Source organism: Lynx canadensis, chromosome A2 (genome assembly GCF_007474595.2).
Source record: "Lynx canadensis isolate LIC74 chromosome A2, mLynCan4.pri.v2, whole genome shotgun sequence".
In the NCBI taxonomy this organism is placed as follows: Eukaryota; Metazoa; Chordata; class Mammalia; order Carnivora; family Felidae; genus Lynx; species Lynx canadensis.
In genome coordinates this window covers 131,094,065-131,111,576 of record NC_044304.2, presented here as the reverse complement: position 1 = coordinate 131,111,576, position 17,512 = coordinate 131,094,065, and the positions used below count along the sequence as shown (strand labels likewise).

Genomic DNA, 17,512 nt, shown 5'->3' with positions numbered 1-17,512 from the left:
ACTGCCTGAGCCACCCAGGCGCCCCAAGCCAAAACATCTTTTAATATGTGCCTTAAATAAGTGAGACAAATGCCGTATGATTTCACTTACATGTGGAATCTAAACAAATCAACAAAACTACAAGACTCTTAAATATAGAGAAAAAATTGGTAGTTGCCACAGGGCAAGTGAATGGTGGGGGTATGGGCAAAATGGATGAAAGGGATTAAAAAGTACAAACTTCCAGTTATAAAATAAGTAAGTCACAGAGATGAAAAGTATAGCATGGAGAATATAAATAATATTGTGAAAATGTATGGTGATAGATGGTGACTACACTTACTCTGGTGAGCACTGAATAAAGTATAGAATTGTCAAACCACTGTGTTGTACACCTGAAACTAATATAACACTGTAGGTCAATTATATTTCAATAAATTTTTTAAATGCCTCTAAAAAAAAGAAAATGTATGCCTTTAGGCAGCAATGCACTTTCCTTTAGAATCTTTACCACTATTTATCACAGCTGCTTCACATAATCCTGAAGGTGTTTATGACCCTTGCTATAAATGGTAACATAGTGAATTAGTTTCTTATATTACCATCTTGATCAGAAAAGTATGAGTTACATAAAGTTAAAGGTAGAAATAATAAAGTTGTCATATATTGGTCATGTTATTTAGTAATTTTTTTATATGAATGGCTGACAAAATGTAGAAGTAATCCTTTGATCAATTAAACCCCTGTACACAAAAGATTTTTTGTTATACCGGAGCAACATATGCAGTAAATGTTTGGAAAATAAGAAAGAAATGAAATTATTAGTATTTGTAGATAAGATGACTACCTGGCAAACCGAAGAGCAAACTGAAAAATCAGGTGAAAATGCTGTGGTAATAGTTGTGAGAATTGTACTGCATCTTTAACATCATAAACTCTCTCATAAAAGGTTGATTTTGTTGACAGAATTATCATTAACCTAGCCAGTATAAAAACTATGTAAATTCTCTTGGAATTGTATAATATAAGTACTATAAGAAGAAATAAATGGTGTATAGTGAGAATATATATGTTTAATACTATTCAGGTAGCAAATAATAACATGTAAATATAAAAAAACAATCAGTATCCTAGAAGTCAGTAATCAGAAAATGCAATAGAAATCATTCCACTCATAGAACAACAAACATGTGGTGCCTGAGTGGCTCAGTTGGGTAAGCATCTGACTCTTGGTTTTGGCTCAGGTCATTATCTCGCAGTTTGTGGGTTCAAGCCCCATGTGGGGCTCTGCACTGACAGCACAGAGCCTGCTTGGGATTCTCTCTGCCTCTCTCTGCCTCTCCCCCTTGCTCATAAATGCTCTCCCTCTAAATTGATAAATAGGCTTAAAAAAAGAACAATAAACATAAAATGCCTAGAAATAGATTTAAAAGAAACTTTTGACATTTTTACAAAGAAATAGAAAACTCCAATGAAGGCTTTGAAAGAAGACATGAATAAATGAAAATACACGTCATACCTTCTGGGATAGTAATACTCAACACTGGGCCCTGTGGACATGTTAGTGGAGGAAAGTTTAAATTTGAACTGCACTTCTATTTCCATCAAGAGGAGCAAGTCAGTCTAGAACTTCAGAGGTGGGGTCTCTGGTAAATTACCTCCCATTTTAAGATGACACACTGAAGGAAAAGTGTGAAGCTGTGTACATTACAGGGTGCTCATGAATTTGTATCCTGACCTTGTGTTCTGTTAGTGATGGGACCTGGATTAAGTGGTCCAATCTGGATTAAGATATGTAGTTGTAATAGCCCCAGCTCCCTGGAAGGAACCAACAAAAATCCTCTTGGAGAAAGTGGATTATTCTAAGCCTGAAATTAGTCCTATAATTATATATGTGTGTGTATTTTTGCATACAGTGTTCTGCTCATAAATATAACCAGGGACACACACACGTGGTATCAAGAGCAAGAAACAGCAGGACCAACAGATGACCAAAAAGTCTTGTGATCATGGAATTCTCAAACACAGAAAACCATCATATTTACAAAGCTGGAAAAAGCAAAGATAGTACATAATGGTAGGAAGTTGGAAGCTATAAAATAGTGACAAGGCAGACTTAAAAATAGCAAGTTTTAGAATCCTAAAAATACCTGAAAATTCATTGCGCAAGACTAACGTTAGATAAAGCTGAAGTGAGCATTAGTGAATTCAAAGATACATTTCAGAAGAAGCTATGCAAGAAGGAGCACAAAAGGAAAATAGGGAACACACAGAAGAGTATGTCTCAAAAAAGGATACAATGAGAAGGTCTCTATTTTATTGGAGTCCCAAAAGAAAGGAGGAAATAAAGGCCAAAGGAAATATTTGAAAGGACAAAAAGACCAGTGGAACAGAAAAGTGTACAAAAACAAATCCCAGAGTACTTGATTTATGATAGAAACATCACTGTAGAATAGTGTGAAATGGTTGAGATTTTTTCAGTAATTCAGTGTACAGTTAGAAAAAAGTGAAGTTGATTATAATCAAACAAAAATCAATTACATTTGGGTTACAGGCCCAAAAATGCAAAGGTCAAGATAATAAAGCCTTTAAAGGGTAATGTAAAATAATCTTCTTGACCTTTGGGTGGAGAAAGATTTAACTTACACAAAATGACATTACAATTAAAAACATGCTAAGCAAAAAACAGCATTAAGGGGAGGAGGAAGGCATTTGCCATATATCCCAAAAAAGTCTTAACTAAAACATACTGAGAGCAAAACAAAGCTGTAAATAATAAAAAGGCAGTCCCATGGAAAAAGGGGCAAAATAGTTAACACTTCACCGAAGATGAAACTTAAATTATCAAAGGGATTTAAAATAATAGAGAACTCAATACTTATTCTGGTTTTATTACAATAGAAAATTAAAAGGAATCTAGCAATAGGGATTCAGCTAATTAAAATTTTATACATATGATAGTAATGCCATTTCTTCTTTACACATGATGTAGAATTTATTAATAGGCTTACAATATATTAGAAAGTTTACAGAACATTATCCTACTTTGGTAAAAAAAATGAATATATATATTGTGTGAAGTCCGATAATATTTTAAAAAGCATGTGTAGAGGACAGTACTTGCAGTGATTTTAATCACTTATCCTTTTACTTATTTGTGTTTTCTAATGTTTCTAAATTGAGCATGTACTATATTTTATGTAATTGAGAACACACAATGTACCAAAAATAGGGTATTACATCTGTTTTTTAATTATGGGAATCACCTATTTTTTATTAAAATTCTGATGGAATCAATCATCTATTAGCATTAGAAAAATGTGTGTTCATGCACAGAAGCACAGAACCGTATATAATATGTCCAGCAGCAACATAGAAAGAATGTGGAATAATATCAGTGTTGTAAAGCTGTAGATCAGGACTGAGTGACTGTCATCCTTCCATTTTCTTTTCACTTAAATGGGTCCTTTATTTATTTGTTTATTTTTTATATCAGTGACTACCCAATCTTGCCTCCTCTTTTTAATATTTCTTACTGCCTGCCTTTTTCTCTTCGGCTTTTAGGATGCTTAAATACCCTTTATATATGACATATTATGTATATGCATATTTGTAACATATGTAATATATATGAATATATTTTTAATATATATTACACTCTTTTTTTTACAGTTTTGTATTTACAGTCTAGAGCTTTTAAAAGGAAAACTTAAAAAGTTTAAATATAAGAATGGGGTTCATTTTGATAGCTTTAGAATCTTAAGTTTTCTGTAAGATTTTACTCTCTTAATTTTGGACTTTTCACAGGAAAAACAAGCCCTTTCTAAAGTAACTTTTCTGATAAAGTAATGGAGTATATTATTTGAAAGGCAGCTATGCTCAGCACTACCACCAATGCTTGAGTATGTTATTTGAAAAGTGGTTAAGAGCATGTGGTTTTTAACAGGAAGGGATTTGTTTTCTGGCTTTTTGTGTCATATCAAGAAGGTTACATTTGTGTTCTCTTTTTTAGTTTGGGTGGGATATTACCTGACAAATTAAAAAAATATGATGTGCCATATTTGCTTTGCCACAACTTCCAGGAAGCTTCAAGATTAATTTAGGTTTCATTGCTCATCCATATATACTTCTCTGCTTCAACTTCTAACTGTTTTTAGGCTATTGATTGTTCTTTTCATCTTTTTTGGAAATAGGGAAAATATATAAATATGCATGTATATAAATATATGTACATATGCACACACATAAGTGCAGTCACACACTGTATAAACATGCTGTTTTAAATTTCTTTTAGACAACAAATGGGATCTTCCTGAGCATGTTTCTGATAGTTTTACCATTGGAATCCATGGCTCATGGACTCTTCCATGAATTAGGTAACTGTTTAGGAGGAACATCTGTCGGATATGCTATTGTGATTCCTACCAACTTCTGCAGGTATAGTAATCTAGTATAATTTTCCTAATATTTGTATGAATATGAATATAAAATGTGATAGCTCATTTTTTCAAATGTGTAATATTTTCAAAATATAATACTCTTGCAGTTCTTTTTAATTTACCCCAAATGTTTAAAAACTTGTATTTATTCTGGGTAATGATATAATCTTCAGGGTCCAGTTAAAAAAAATTTTTTTATAAATGTGATTAGCTTATATTTGAGCTAAAAATGAGAAGATATGATTGTTCTAAGAAAAGGTCCTACCCTTTCTTGTTTAGAAGAATGTCCTGTGAAACAACATGGTGAAATTTAATAGAATGTATACTGGACCTGAGAGCCCTAAATTCTAGTTCTGTGTTACCCTAGGCAAATCACAACTTCTCTGAACTTCAGTGTCCTTATCTAAAATGCAAACAGTAATTCCTATTCTTCCCATCTTAGAGGAATGCTATGAAGAGCTAATGAGAATATGAATGCAGAACAGTATGCCCGTTGGAAACTGGCATACAAATACCAGGAATTCAGGAAATTGGCAATGAAGTTAAACATATTTGTTTGAGGGGTGCCTCAGTGACTCAGTCAGTTGAGTGTCTGATTTTGGCTCAAGTCATGATCTCACGATCCGTGAGTTCAATCCCCATGCCAGGCTCTGTGCTGACAGCTCTGAGTGTGGAGCCTGCTTTGGATTCTGTGTCTCCCTCTGTGTCTTTCCCTTCAGTGCATGCACACGCTCTCTCTCTTTCTCTCTCAAAAATAAGTAAGCATTAAAAAAATTTTTTAAACATACTTGATTGTAGTTTTATTCCAAACATAATTCTTGTCCCTAAATGTGTAGCAAATTGGTTTAATCTGTAAAAATTGCCACATTAAAATATTTTTCATAGTTAAGTACCTTGGAAATAGAAAAAAATAGTTCTTTGCTTTTTTTTTTAATGTTATTTATTTGTTTTGAGAGAGAGAGTGTGAGTGTGTGTGCAAGGAGGGGATGGGTAGAGAGAGCAGGAGAGAATCCCAAGCAGGTCCTGTGCTGTCAGCACAGAGCCTGACCTGGAGCTTAGTCTCACAAACCAGTGAGATCATTACCTGCGCCCATATCAAGAGTCAGACTCTTAACCAGGCACCCCTCTTTGCTGTTGATGCGTTTTGACCACCAAGTATTCTTCATACTTTCCATGGTGGCTTTTAGGGTGGGGTAGGGGGAAGACTTGAAATAAAAAATTGATTTCAAATATTTGACATAAAAACCAAAAATAGACTATTTGTAGTAAACATTTTCCTCCATGTTAAAGGCTTTATAAAATTGCAAATTCTTGGGGCGCCTGGGTGGCTCAGTTGGTCGAGCTTCCGACTTCGGCTCAGGTCATGATCTCACGGTCTGTGAGTTCGAGCCCTGCGTCGGGCTCTGTGCTGACAGCTCAGAGCCTGGAGCCTGCTTCGGATTCTGTGTCTCCCTCTCTCTCTGCCCCTCCCCCACTCATGCTCTGTCTCTCTCTGTCTCAAAAATAAATAAACATTTTAAAAAAATTGCAAATTCTTTGAGAAGTAAAAGAAATAGATTTAAAAGGGCCCCATAAAGAAGTGACAGCTCAGCAGAGAGAATATGTGGAAGTAGTAATTTGCACAGATTTTTATTCTAATTTTTGTTAATGTGTTGCTTATTCTTTTACTTTTTGATTGCTAAGTGTTACAAATACAAAATAAGAACAAAATGCCTTATTATTTTAATGAAAACTAGTGTTATTTGAATATTACTGATAATACCTGCAGCAAAATGTAAAGTTTTCAAAATTACTTAAATTCCTTTTCTGGGTGGGAGTGATGATTTTTTTTTTCCACTTCAATATTGATATTATTTTGATTCTTGTAGCCTTAAGACTTGGTTTATCATCTTTACTAGAGTACCATTTTATGTTTGTTCTAGGATCAGATCTGTCTTTAGTTAGTGTTCAGTAGTATAAGGCAATGGACCAAAATTTTAATAATTGTTTTAAAATGCCATTTACTAACAGATAATTTCTTCTGTCATTCATGTTCCTTAAGTTAGTAGAACTTGAATGCATTTTATAAAGACTGTCTTTTTTCAATATAGAAATAAAAAACATATTGCTTCCTTACTTTGTTAAAATTTTTTTCTCAAGGAAAAAAGTTATTTCATTATAGTTGCCATGTGGGTGTTCTTAAAACACAGGGTAAAATCAATATAATCTTGCTTTTAGAAAGTCTTATTCGGGGCGCCTGGGTGGCTCGGTCGGTTGAGCGTCCGACTTCAGCTCAGGTCACAATCTCACGGTCCGTGAGTTTGAGCCCCGCATCGGGCTCTGGGCTGATGGCTCAGAGCCTGGAGCCTGCTTCTGATTCTGTGTCTCCTTCTCTCTCTGCCCCTCCCCCATTCATGCTTTGTCTCTCTCTGTCTCAAAAATAAATAAAAATGTTAAAAAAAAAAAGTCTTATTCAATTATCAGTCATTTGGAAAAAGAATATGAGTATAGAACAAAGAATAGTATTATCAACATTTGGATATCTTTTCCTAGCTTTCAGTTTGGTGATTATTTTAATCGTTAAAAATGTAACTTTTAGAAACTAGCCTTTGATGTTCAAGCTTAATTCTTAGCACTGTAGGAACTTTAGAAAAGATGATAACTAAACGGCATGATTTTTAAAAATCGTGCCGTTTAGTTATCAGCAACTATTACGATTCTTAATTATAAATGAAGAATAAGAATGTAATATAGAATGAACATTCTTTAAACACCAAAATCATCTTTTTTTTTTTTTCCTTCAGTCCTGATGGTCAGCCAACACTTCTTCCACCAGAACATGTACAGGAGTTAAATTTGAGGTCTACTGGCATGCTCAATGCTATCCAAAGATTTTTTGCATATCATATGATTGAGACCTATGGATGTGACTATTCCACAAGTGGACTGTCCTTTGATACTCTTCATTCCAAACTGAAAGCTTTCCTTGAACTTCGGACTGTGGATGGACCTAGACATGATACATATGTTTTGTATTACAGTGGACACACCCACAGCACAGGAGAGTGGGCTCTTGCAGGTAAATGCACCTCTGGCAATTTCACTTTTAGGAAGATAGACCTATTTGTGGAAATATACCCTTCACACTCAAACATTAAATTTCCAAAATTCTTCATTTTCTACTTCACAGTTTACTAAGTATACATAGGACTTTTTTTTTCTTTAGCATACCTGTTTAGCATAATATTAATAATCTCTATAAAGGTTTTGAGAATTATGTCTTGTATTGATTAGAAGAAAAAAGATCTGCTTAATCTGAGACTTATTGTCAGTTTCCCTTTAACGTATTTTCAGAATTATTAAATACAGTTACATTTTTCAGAAGCTGATTAATTTGACTAGTAGTTCTAAGTCTTTAAATGTTATGGGAGCTGATTTCTAAGTCTTTAAATGTTAGTTCTGCACACATCCAGTTTTGTTTATGTTAGAAAGCTCACCAGGATTTTAAATAACAGGCTAGGCGATATGGTGGGAGTAGCACTTAGGTCAGGAGACCTTGGTTCTGGCCCTGATTTTGCCACAACAGTGTTATTTTTGACAAGTTACCTAACTTCCCTCAGTTTCAGTTTTGACATCTGTAAAATGAGGGAGTAATCCTAAATCTCCCTGCCAAGGGTAAAATGAGATCTATTTTATATGTAAATTTGTTCATTGGGCTTTCTAACTAGATTAGAGACCATGTAAGTCATGGGCTTTGTTTTATGAATTATTTGCACCTAGCACAGATCCTTGCATGTACTAGGGATCCTTAAGTAACTGATAGATGGATGAAATCATTGAATCAATCATGAAAAAGAGTAATTTTCTTATTTTATGTTAGTAATAGTTCTTCTAGAACTTAATTATATCCTGCTTTTTCTCATAAATATTATAGATGTTTTATACTAAGAACATGTACAAATAGTAAAATAGTGGGGCGCCTGGGTGGCTCAGTTGGTTGGGTGTCCAACTTCAGGTCAGGTCATGATCTCACTGCTCGTGGGTTCGAGCCCCGCATTGGGCTCTATGCTGACAGCTTGGAACCTGGAGCCTGCTTTGGCTTCTGTGTCTCCCTCTCTCTCTCTGCTCCTCCCCTGCTCGCTCTCTCTCACTCTCTCAAAAACAAATAAACAGTAAAAAAAAATTTTTTTTAAATAAAGTAGTAAAATAGACCTAACATAAGTAGAAACTGATGTTCAGATTCAGGACTTACATAAACAAGTATTGTGGAAGGACAAAGGCAGAGCTCCCAACACAACTCCAGAAGAAAGGGAACAAACTCAAGGTTTAAAATAGAGCTGATTTTAAACCATCATGGTCTTACTAATTTTATGCCAGATTTATAACCAGGGTTTTATCATAAAAGTATTGTTGTAATTTTTAGTTTTACAAGTAAATATTTAATAACTTAATGGCTGTCTAGGAGTAAAGGCAAAATTTATTGGGCACATTTGAAGCACAGTTACTATGCTTGGTACTTGATATACGTTAGATTTAATCTTTACTTGAAATACTTTGAGGTAAGTACTGTCACCTCTGTCACGTCGTTTTTCAAAGAATAAAATGAAAGCTTAAAGTTGTTACCTATCTCTGGTCATACAACTGGTAAGTGAAGGCACTATGATTCAAATCCAGACCTGCTTTGCCCATAAAATATGTTTTTCCCCATTGTACCATGTGCTGCCAGAGACAAAAACCATTAAGGTAGAGAAATTGCATGTTTTGGTTAAGTACGTATTTTTGTTAGCATCGTTCATCCATTTTTGAAATACTGTAGAAGAGGGTAGTCAGCATCAAAGTTAGTTGAATATAGTTTGTGCAGTATTTTACTTGACCTTTTAACTTTTTAGAACTCAATGTAGAAAACCCCTTTTTAACCTTTATGACTATTTTAATTCTAGGGAAAGTATAGCATTCTGTGTACTTTTCCTTAGAGCACAGGAGAAAAAGTTCTATTCAATTCAAAAATCTTGACAGAAATAGAATTTCAGAGTTAAAACTACAGATTGATTATTGAAAACTTATTGCAAGGCTTATAATAATAAACTCTTCCCAAATCAAATGAGGAAAAAGGCATAATATTGGTGGTCATGCATGTATCCTTAGTTATTTTTAAGTATTTTAAGAAAGTAATATTAAAAGTAAGCTTGTATGTGTACATGAAGGATTTATTAGTAAAAACATTTTTCAGAAAGTTTCTATTTTTCCTCTTAAATCTTTTAAAATGTATTTCAAGTATCTTTTATTTTTTAATTTTTTTTGATGTTTATTTTTGAGAGAGAGAGAGAGATAGAGACAGAGCAGTCGTGGGGGAGGGGCAGAGAGAGAGGGAGATACAGAACCCAAAGCAGGCTCCAGGCCCTGAGCTGTCAGCACAGAGCCTGACTTGGGGCTTGAACTCATGGACCACGAGATCATGACTTGAGCTAAAGTCGTATTTCAACTGACTAAACCACCCAGGTGCCCCTCAAGTATCTTTTAAAAGATGGCTTTAGAAATAAATTCTAGATGTTCAGTTTACTATTTATATCAGCTTTTTCTTTTCATAGAAAAAATTATAGACATCAAGATAACTAACATAGTCATCAGTGTTCTTAAATTCATTATGAATTAGCAATAATTTATGAAGACTTAAAAACTCTATGGTATGGCTTTATTTTAGTTAAATGTCTAGCAGTTACATTCTGGAATGGTATCTTTATAATATTTTTTAAATTATGTCAACAGTAAGTTAACCATTATAGAATTCCTTTCTTAGCCAAGATTTATTCTTGTATGTGTAACTTTCTTTGTTGGAGACATTATTGTAAAAAGTGGAAAAACACAATGGAGAAAGCACCACTTGAGATGGCTTTGCCTTCTCCAAGAGGGGTAGGTGTAGGTTCATCCCTAATTCGGCAACTTTATACTCTCTCAGCTTGAGGCACCAAGCGCATAGGTAACCAGGTCGAACCAGGAGCAGAGGCAGAGCCTTCTTTTCAGTCAGTTCCTGCCCTGGGCTGCCAGAGACATAGCCCTCAGAAGCAGATAGTACTCAAAAATAGTACTGAGCACCCCTGCTCTGAGGAAAATGCTTTAATCCATTCCAACCCACGTGACAAAGAACTTTAAGCCCTGAGAATGTATTAATAGTTGTCTTTCCAAAAACCTGTAAAATAGGAAACATCATGACTGGATTTTACCTGAGTTAGCAAGTTAAGAGCAGGTCCAGAACTAAATACCATTCTGAAAAAGAAAATTTGTGTTTGCCCTTATATCACATACCTTTACTCAAAGTGCTTCTTAGAATATGTAGTCTTCTTACATTTATGGGGTTTCATAATATGAACCTGATATTTTTGCCTCTTTGTTTGAGGGTAAAAAACAATTAATATAATGACCAGAGAGAAATAAATGGAAAAAAAAAGTAGGTAATCTGTAAAGCAGTTTATCACAGATAAACAAAGTCTTTAAAAAAACAGTCTCAATTACTTTAACCGCATTAGATGGTTGTTAGCTGAGATAAATGTAAGTACTTTGCATCTGGGCCAAAAGCCAGATGCAACATAGATCCTATTTACAGGAGAGAGTAGAGCAAAAACAAAACAGAAGAGAAATATTCATTGAAAAGGCTTTAATGCTCCTTTAAATCTCTTATTGATATCTAAAGAGCATGTATATAAGAGAATTAGTGTAGAATGTGCATTTTAGAATATTTATTGAAATAGTTGTAGAAGGCAAGTTAGACAATGATGTTTTGTGGCAGATGGAATTTGTATAATAGCTCTTGTAATCTGTATCATTCCCTGATCTCTAGAGAAATTGAATAGAACTGGCAATAATGAAAAGTTAGTATTTCACCATATAATAAAAGGTATCTTCTGGAGCTCTCTGTGAAATAACACATTAGTAATATGTGGAGGGCATATATTGAAATAGTGCCTCTGAAATGATAAGCAGGAGTAGGATATCAATTCATGAAACAGCTTTTTCATTGTCAGAAGTCTAAGATACAGCAGGCTGAAAAGAAGAGTATTAATGATACATAAAGAATTTGTTATGCCCTGGCTTCAGAGGTCATATTACTCATGGAGTCCAAATTCTAAAGGATTCCCGCTCTCTCCAGTGTTGTCGTTTTGTTAGTTTAGCAAAGAGGATGGTTGCTCTAGGTAGAAATACGTATCTGAGGTTGTTGGAGCTTGTGCTAGTAAATTATACCATGTTAACATTTTTTTCTAATCATAAAAGTGACATATACTTAATGTGAAAATTGTGAAAAATACAGGAAAGTGTAACAAAAAATCCAAACACCCAGCAATAACCACTGCAGCTATTTTTGTAGATAGACTTCCATGTCATGCTTTTTCTCCTAGTATCATATTTTCTCATTATTAAAATGTTTCTATAAGTACCATTTTATTATAAAACTCCCTCAGACTTTATTTCCATTCCCCTGGTTGTTTCAGATTTTACACTCTCTTAGCAGTGGGAGGAAGATCTTTATAAGTAATTTTTGTCCCCCTTTCTGCCCTTTCCTTAGGATAAATTGCTGGAATTTGAATGATTGTATTAATATTAATGTACCATTGAGACAGAGCCAGGAGTAGGGTGAGTGAGGATGGCAATTGCCTAGGGCACAAAACTTTAAGAAGATGCCAAAAATTAAATAGTCAAGATAGATAGTGTTTTAGAGCAATCTATCTAAAAATCAAAATTAACAAAAAAATCTATGTATAATGAACCAAATGTAAAAACTACTAGCTATAAGGCAAATTTGCTTAGACCTTTCTGGGTATGTACATATATATATTTAAATCCTGTGTTGTTTTTCAGGTATAAAATGAATTTAAAAATCCATTCTAAACACACTCTTGGTACAGGTAGGAAAAGCGTTTCTTTTTCCTTAGGTAGGTGCCTACATACACAGCAAGGTAACATTAATTTATCAGTGATGTAGAACAAGGGTCGACAGACTTTTTCTGTAAAGGGCCAGGTGTTTTTGGCTTAGTAGGTCCCAAGGTCCCTATAGTAACTGCTCAGCTCAGGCATTATAGAGCAAAAGCAGCCATAGACAGAATGTAAATGAATGTTATTTATGGAAATAATAATATGAAATTTAAGTCTCCTATGATTTGCACTGTCACAAACTTTTGTCTTTTGATTTTTAACCATGTAAAAATGTAAAATCAGTTCTTAGCTCTCAGGCCATACACACACAGGTGGCATACTGAATTCGCCCAGGAGCCATAATTTGCTGCCCCTGATGTAGAAGATTAGCTTTTAATTCTTATCACTAAATATTAATTTTATCACTAAATTTTAATTTTTTCACTAAATTGAACCTTAGAAAACAATTTTCTTAATTATAACATATCCCTTCTTTTAATGTAATAAGGATTTTTTTTTTACCTGAAGTTGAAAGGTAAAACTTTTTTTAAAAAAAAAGAAAAACTCCTCTAAAAGATACTTTAAAAGGAAGTTCCATCTATTTTTTTTTTGCCTACATATTTAATTTCAAGAACTTAAAAAATATATACCAAGAGGAGCCTTCAGAAATTATTCTGTTGAATTTTCTTTTGTTCACAGGTGGAGACATACTGCGCCTCGACACACTTTTAGAATGGTGGAGAGAAAAGAACGGTTCCTTCTGTTCTCGCCTTATTATCGTGTTAGACAGTGAGAATCCAACCCCTTGGGTGAAAGAAGTGAGAAAAATCAACGATCAGTACATTGCAGTGCAAGGAGCCGAGATGACAAAGACCATCGATATTGAAGAAGCTGACCCACCACAGCTGGGCGACTTCACAAAAGACTGGGTAGAATATAACTGCAACCCCAGTAATAACATCTGCTGGACCGAAAAGGGACGCACTGTGAAAGCGGTGTATGGTGTGTCAAAACGGTGGAGTGACTACACTCTGCACCTGCCAACGGGCAGTGACGTGGCCAAGCACTGGATGTTACACTTCCCTCGCATCACGTATCCACTGGTGCATTTGGCCAACTGGTTGTGTGGTCTGAACCTGTTCTGGATCTGCAAAACTTGTTTTCGGTGTTTGAAAAGATTAAAAATGAGTTGGTTTCTTCCTACTGTGCTGGACACAGGACAAGGCTTCAAACTTGTCAAATCTTAATCTGGAACCCAAAGTGGAATATTACTGAGAGTTCATACTACCGGTTATCACTAACTTGCCATTTTTTGTATATTATTTTTTTATTTGTGAAAAATATCTTGCTACTTCTGTAGCTTGTTTCACTTTGTCTTTTCTCAAGTAATTATGGTATATGTAAGATGTTGGGAATAAGCATTTTATCCTAAAGTATGTAAGGAGTCATAAATGCTGATGCTGTGTACATGCATAAGAGATGTTAAAAATAACAATGCACTTTGAGGAATGTTTGCATATGCCTCCGATCAGAAAGAAAACACTTGTCGATGCTCTGCAGTGGCCAGTGAAGAATTACTAATGCCTTATTTTCTAGGCATAGGTTAGAGAATGTAGACCAGTTTGTTTCCTATTATAAGAAAACTTTCAATTTGCTTACAAAAGATTATTTTTTTGTGAACAGTAGGCTTGGGTCCAAGACCATTTAAGAATTACAAGCTCTTAAAAAAGAATAAAGGAAGAAACGAGTGCACAAATGTACTTAGAGTCTACCACATTCAGATGTCTTGCTTGTGGCCTCTTACCAGTTTAGCAGTGAAGCCCAGATCACTGTTTAAGATCAAAACAGTCTTCATGGAGGTAACTGTAAGAAGCTAGATGCCTACAAATTGCTCCTTCCTGCACTACCGTGGGGGCTCCGAAAGCACTGGCAATTTTAAGAGTTTTTCTCAGGGTAACAGTGTTTTAATGAACAATGTTTCCAGCTACAAATTTCTTCCAAATAAATTGTCTTCCCTTTCAAAAAGTAAACATTTAAAAGAAATTTAGCAGTTTCTCACCGATTTAGGCTATTTTCATTTTTCAGAAATGATTCTGATCTCTGTGGAGTTAATGCTATGTCATGAAAAATTATTTTTCAAATCTTCCATTAGTGATGACATTTTTTTCTACTGAAAGTCAAAGGATTGGAAACAGATCATTTTTTTTTCTTGTATACATGTAATGTATTATGTTAAAAAAAAGTGTTCATGTTGGCAATTTTTGTTATGCATAATGGTATGGTCGTAATTTTTAAAACTTAATTCAGTGTTTTGTCTGATTAAAGCAGGCACTGATCAGGGTATCCCCTAAGAGGTAATTTACCTCCTATTCCCTTCCAAAAATTCTTACATTCTAAATTTTCATATCTGAGAAATAAGGGGGGAGTGGAATTAAATTAGGGGATAATCTAATCTTTGTTGTTTTAAGTAGTGTGACTTCTCAACATTGAAGCCATTTTTCCAGCCTCAGAGAGGGGAAATAATGCCTCTACCATTTTCTACCTGGTGACTTGAAAATTGAAGTTTTTGTTAGGTAGAAGTCACTTAGTGTCAGGGAACTCGTATACCACTATCTATGCAGCATTGTTACAGTCCGATTATTGCTGTGTTTAAAATAAGACTTTCCTAATGCTTTCAATAAAATTAAAAATTAATTTTTTCATGTAATGTGCAAAAACAGTTACTGAATAATTTTAATATATCAAAAGTGATAGTCATGAAAATATCCATATATTAGAGTTCATGGTTGGTAGCAGGTTGATTTGAAGTTTTCCAATATTTGGTTATATATTTGTATCAACATTATCCAAATGAAATAGTACAGCAGAAAAGACACGAGTTAAAATTATGAGCTTATAGTTACAAAACAACGTTAAATAAAATCTTTTAAATTTCCAGGCCAATATTAAGCAAATTAACTTTAATTAAAGCCTGTCTCTTCACTCTGAGAAAGCCAGATATAAAGGTGTATATTCTGCATTCTTTATAACATAATCTCAAGATGGTACTAAAAATCAGATTCAAAAGGTAGCCTACAGATGACTTTACAGCCACAAAGATAATATTTTGATAGATAATTCTCTGTGACCAAAAAAGTTCTGAGCTAGAAATGTGACTTGACCCAATTTGTTAAGCACAAAGTTACAGAATATCTACTTTGATGAATTCTTCTCCTCAAACAAAAAACTATAAAATGACAAGAGGTAACATCCTAAATGAAAGCCACCATTTTAGAACATCAAAGTAACTGACAGTATGGAGAAAGTATTTATAGGAGGGATAAATTGGTTACTTTAACCCAAAGATTAAAAACTAGATCTGACAATTAATAAAGCCAATTTTCTTATGGCTTTCATTTTATATACCATATGTTTACGAAGAAGTTACTTGGAGTGGTAGGAATTATTTTAGAGCAAAACCATACCATCCCACTAAAAGTTAACATGGAGATGTTTATCAACCTAACAATGACTCAGTTTGTCTCCTTATGTGATACATTGCTAAAACCACAAAAGCACTATCCCCTAAAAAATGTCTTTTAAAAGAGTGTATACTGTTCTTCCTCTTCCTATAATTTTCAGTTACGCTATTATTTCATTAAAAAATTTTCAGTTTGCTCTGACTAAACTCTTCTCTGAGATATTTGGATTTATCTTTGCATAGCTTTCTATCTTGCTCTTAATAAATACAAAATTGTACAGAAGACCATTTTTATGACCATTGTTTTCATAAGTGTATTAAAAATTGCATTGCTGATTAAAATGCATTTATATATTTAATGCGTTAGTGAGTAGATTTTTTAAAAGTAAAATCTTCATTAGAATCTATTTGTAACTATACATTTCGTTTGTAAATTTTGGTCTAAATATATTTGCTGTTTTGGGTACTGCCTTTTTATATGTATTCTTTCACATTTAGAGCTTAGGCTCCTCCAAAGTAATGTTCTACATTACCTTTCCACAGGTAATGTGACAGTTAACATTATGCCAGAAGAAAACAGTTTAATTTTAAGAATGTGGTTAGGTATATTTCATAGAAAATGCTCAAAGGAGTTTGATATGTCAGTACCTTTGGGGCGCCTGGGTGGCTCAGTCGTCTGAGCGTCCAACTTCAGCTCAGGTCATGATCTCACAGCTTGTGAGTTCGAGCCCCACGTTGGGCTCTGTACTGAGCTCAGAGCCTGGAGACTGCAGCCTGCTTTGGATTCTGTCTCCCTCTCTCTCTGCGCCTAACCCACTAGCATTCTGTCTCTCTCTCTCAAAAATAAACATTGAAAAATAAATAAAAGATATGTCAGTACTTTTGAACACCTCTATTGGAAACATACTAGATTATCCTCTCTTTTCAGGGAGAGGCTTATACATCTTGATATTTCTGGTACACAGTTAACCCAGAAGAGTGTCTTGCCCATAATAGGAGGTATTCAAGAAATATTTTTGAGCGAATTTAGAATCCTAAAGAGAAATTAGGATAACTTGATTGTATATTACTTAAGGTTCTTTATGATTTTAAGTGGATATTTTATCTAGGTCCTCATTAAGTTGATAATTACTAAAGACTATTACAGAATCAGTGAAAGGAAAACATCTCACATTTTCTAAAATATATTTTTTCTTACTAAATAAACTCTATGCCCAATATGGAGCTCAAACTCGTGACCCCAAAGTCAAAAGTCCCATGCTGCACTGACTGAGCCAGCCAAGTGCTCCAAACATTTCACATTTTTAAAGAGTAGTAAGTGTCAAGATCAGAAAAGGAGAAACTCAGGTTTGAATGAAAACATAACTGATGTCATAAAAAGATGGCTTTTTGTTGGTTAATTTTTATTAGGATTTTTATATGATTAAGATTGAATCTTTGATATCCCATTAGAAACATATAGATGGTCAGAGACTTCTCACAAATGGAAATTATTGAAAGAAAGTCTGATGAACAAAGAAGAAATTTGGCTCTGCTCATCAGTGACAATTAGACGATAAAGTCAGAAAAAAATGGCCTATAAACATAAACAGTTTCAGAACAAGCTAGGGAAACTACAAGTGTCTCAATTTTGGAGTATCTTCCCTATTCACTAGTTGCAATATATAGATACAAAGTATGAAACAAGTAGTAATTGCTATGAGCAACTATTTTATTGATAGTAATTTACATTTATGTGTATTAGGAAGTA

General features: G+C 34.1%; 1 protein-coding gene across 1 annotated transcript in view; it reads left to right on the top strand.

Moving 5' to 3' along the window:
- The window catches only part of TMEM168 (transmembrane protein 168), a 32,011-nt gene extending 15,890 nt beyond the window's left edge, over positions 1–16,121 (top strand). The window contains exons 3-5 of the mRNA XM_030308258.2: positions 4,274–4,416; positions 7,202–7,476; positions 13,002–16,121. Of these exons, the coding sequence (XP_030164118.1) occupies positions 4,274–4,416; positions 7,202–7,476; positions 13,002–13,549 (966 nt within the window). The 3' untranslated portion in view covers positions 13,550–16,121. The remainder of the gene's footprint in view (positions 1–4,273; positions 4,417–7,201; positions 7,477–13,001) is intronic.
- The last annotated feature ends 1,391 nt before the right edge of the window (positions 16,122–17,512 follow it).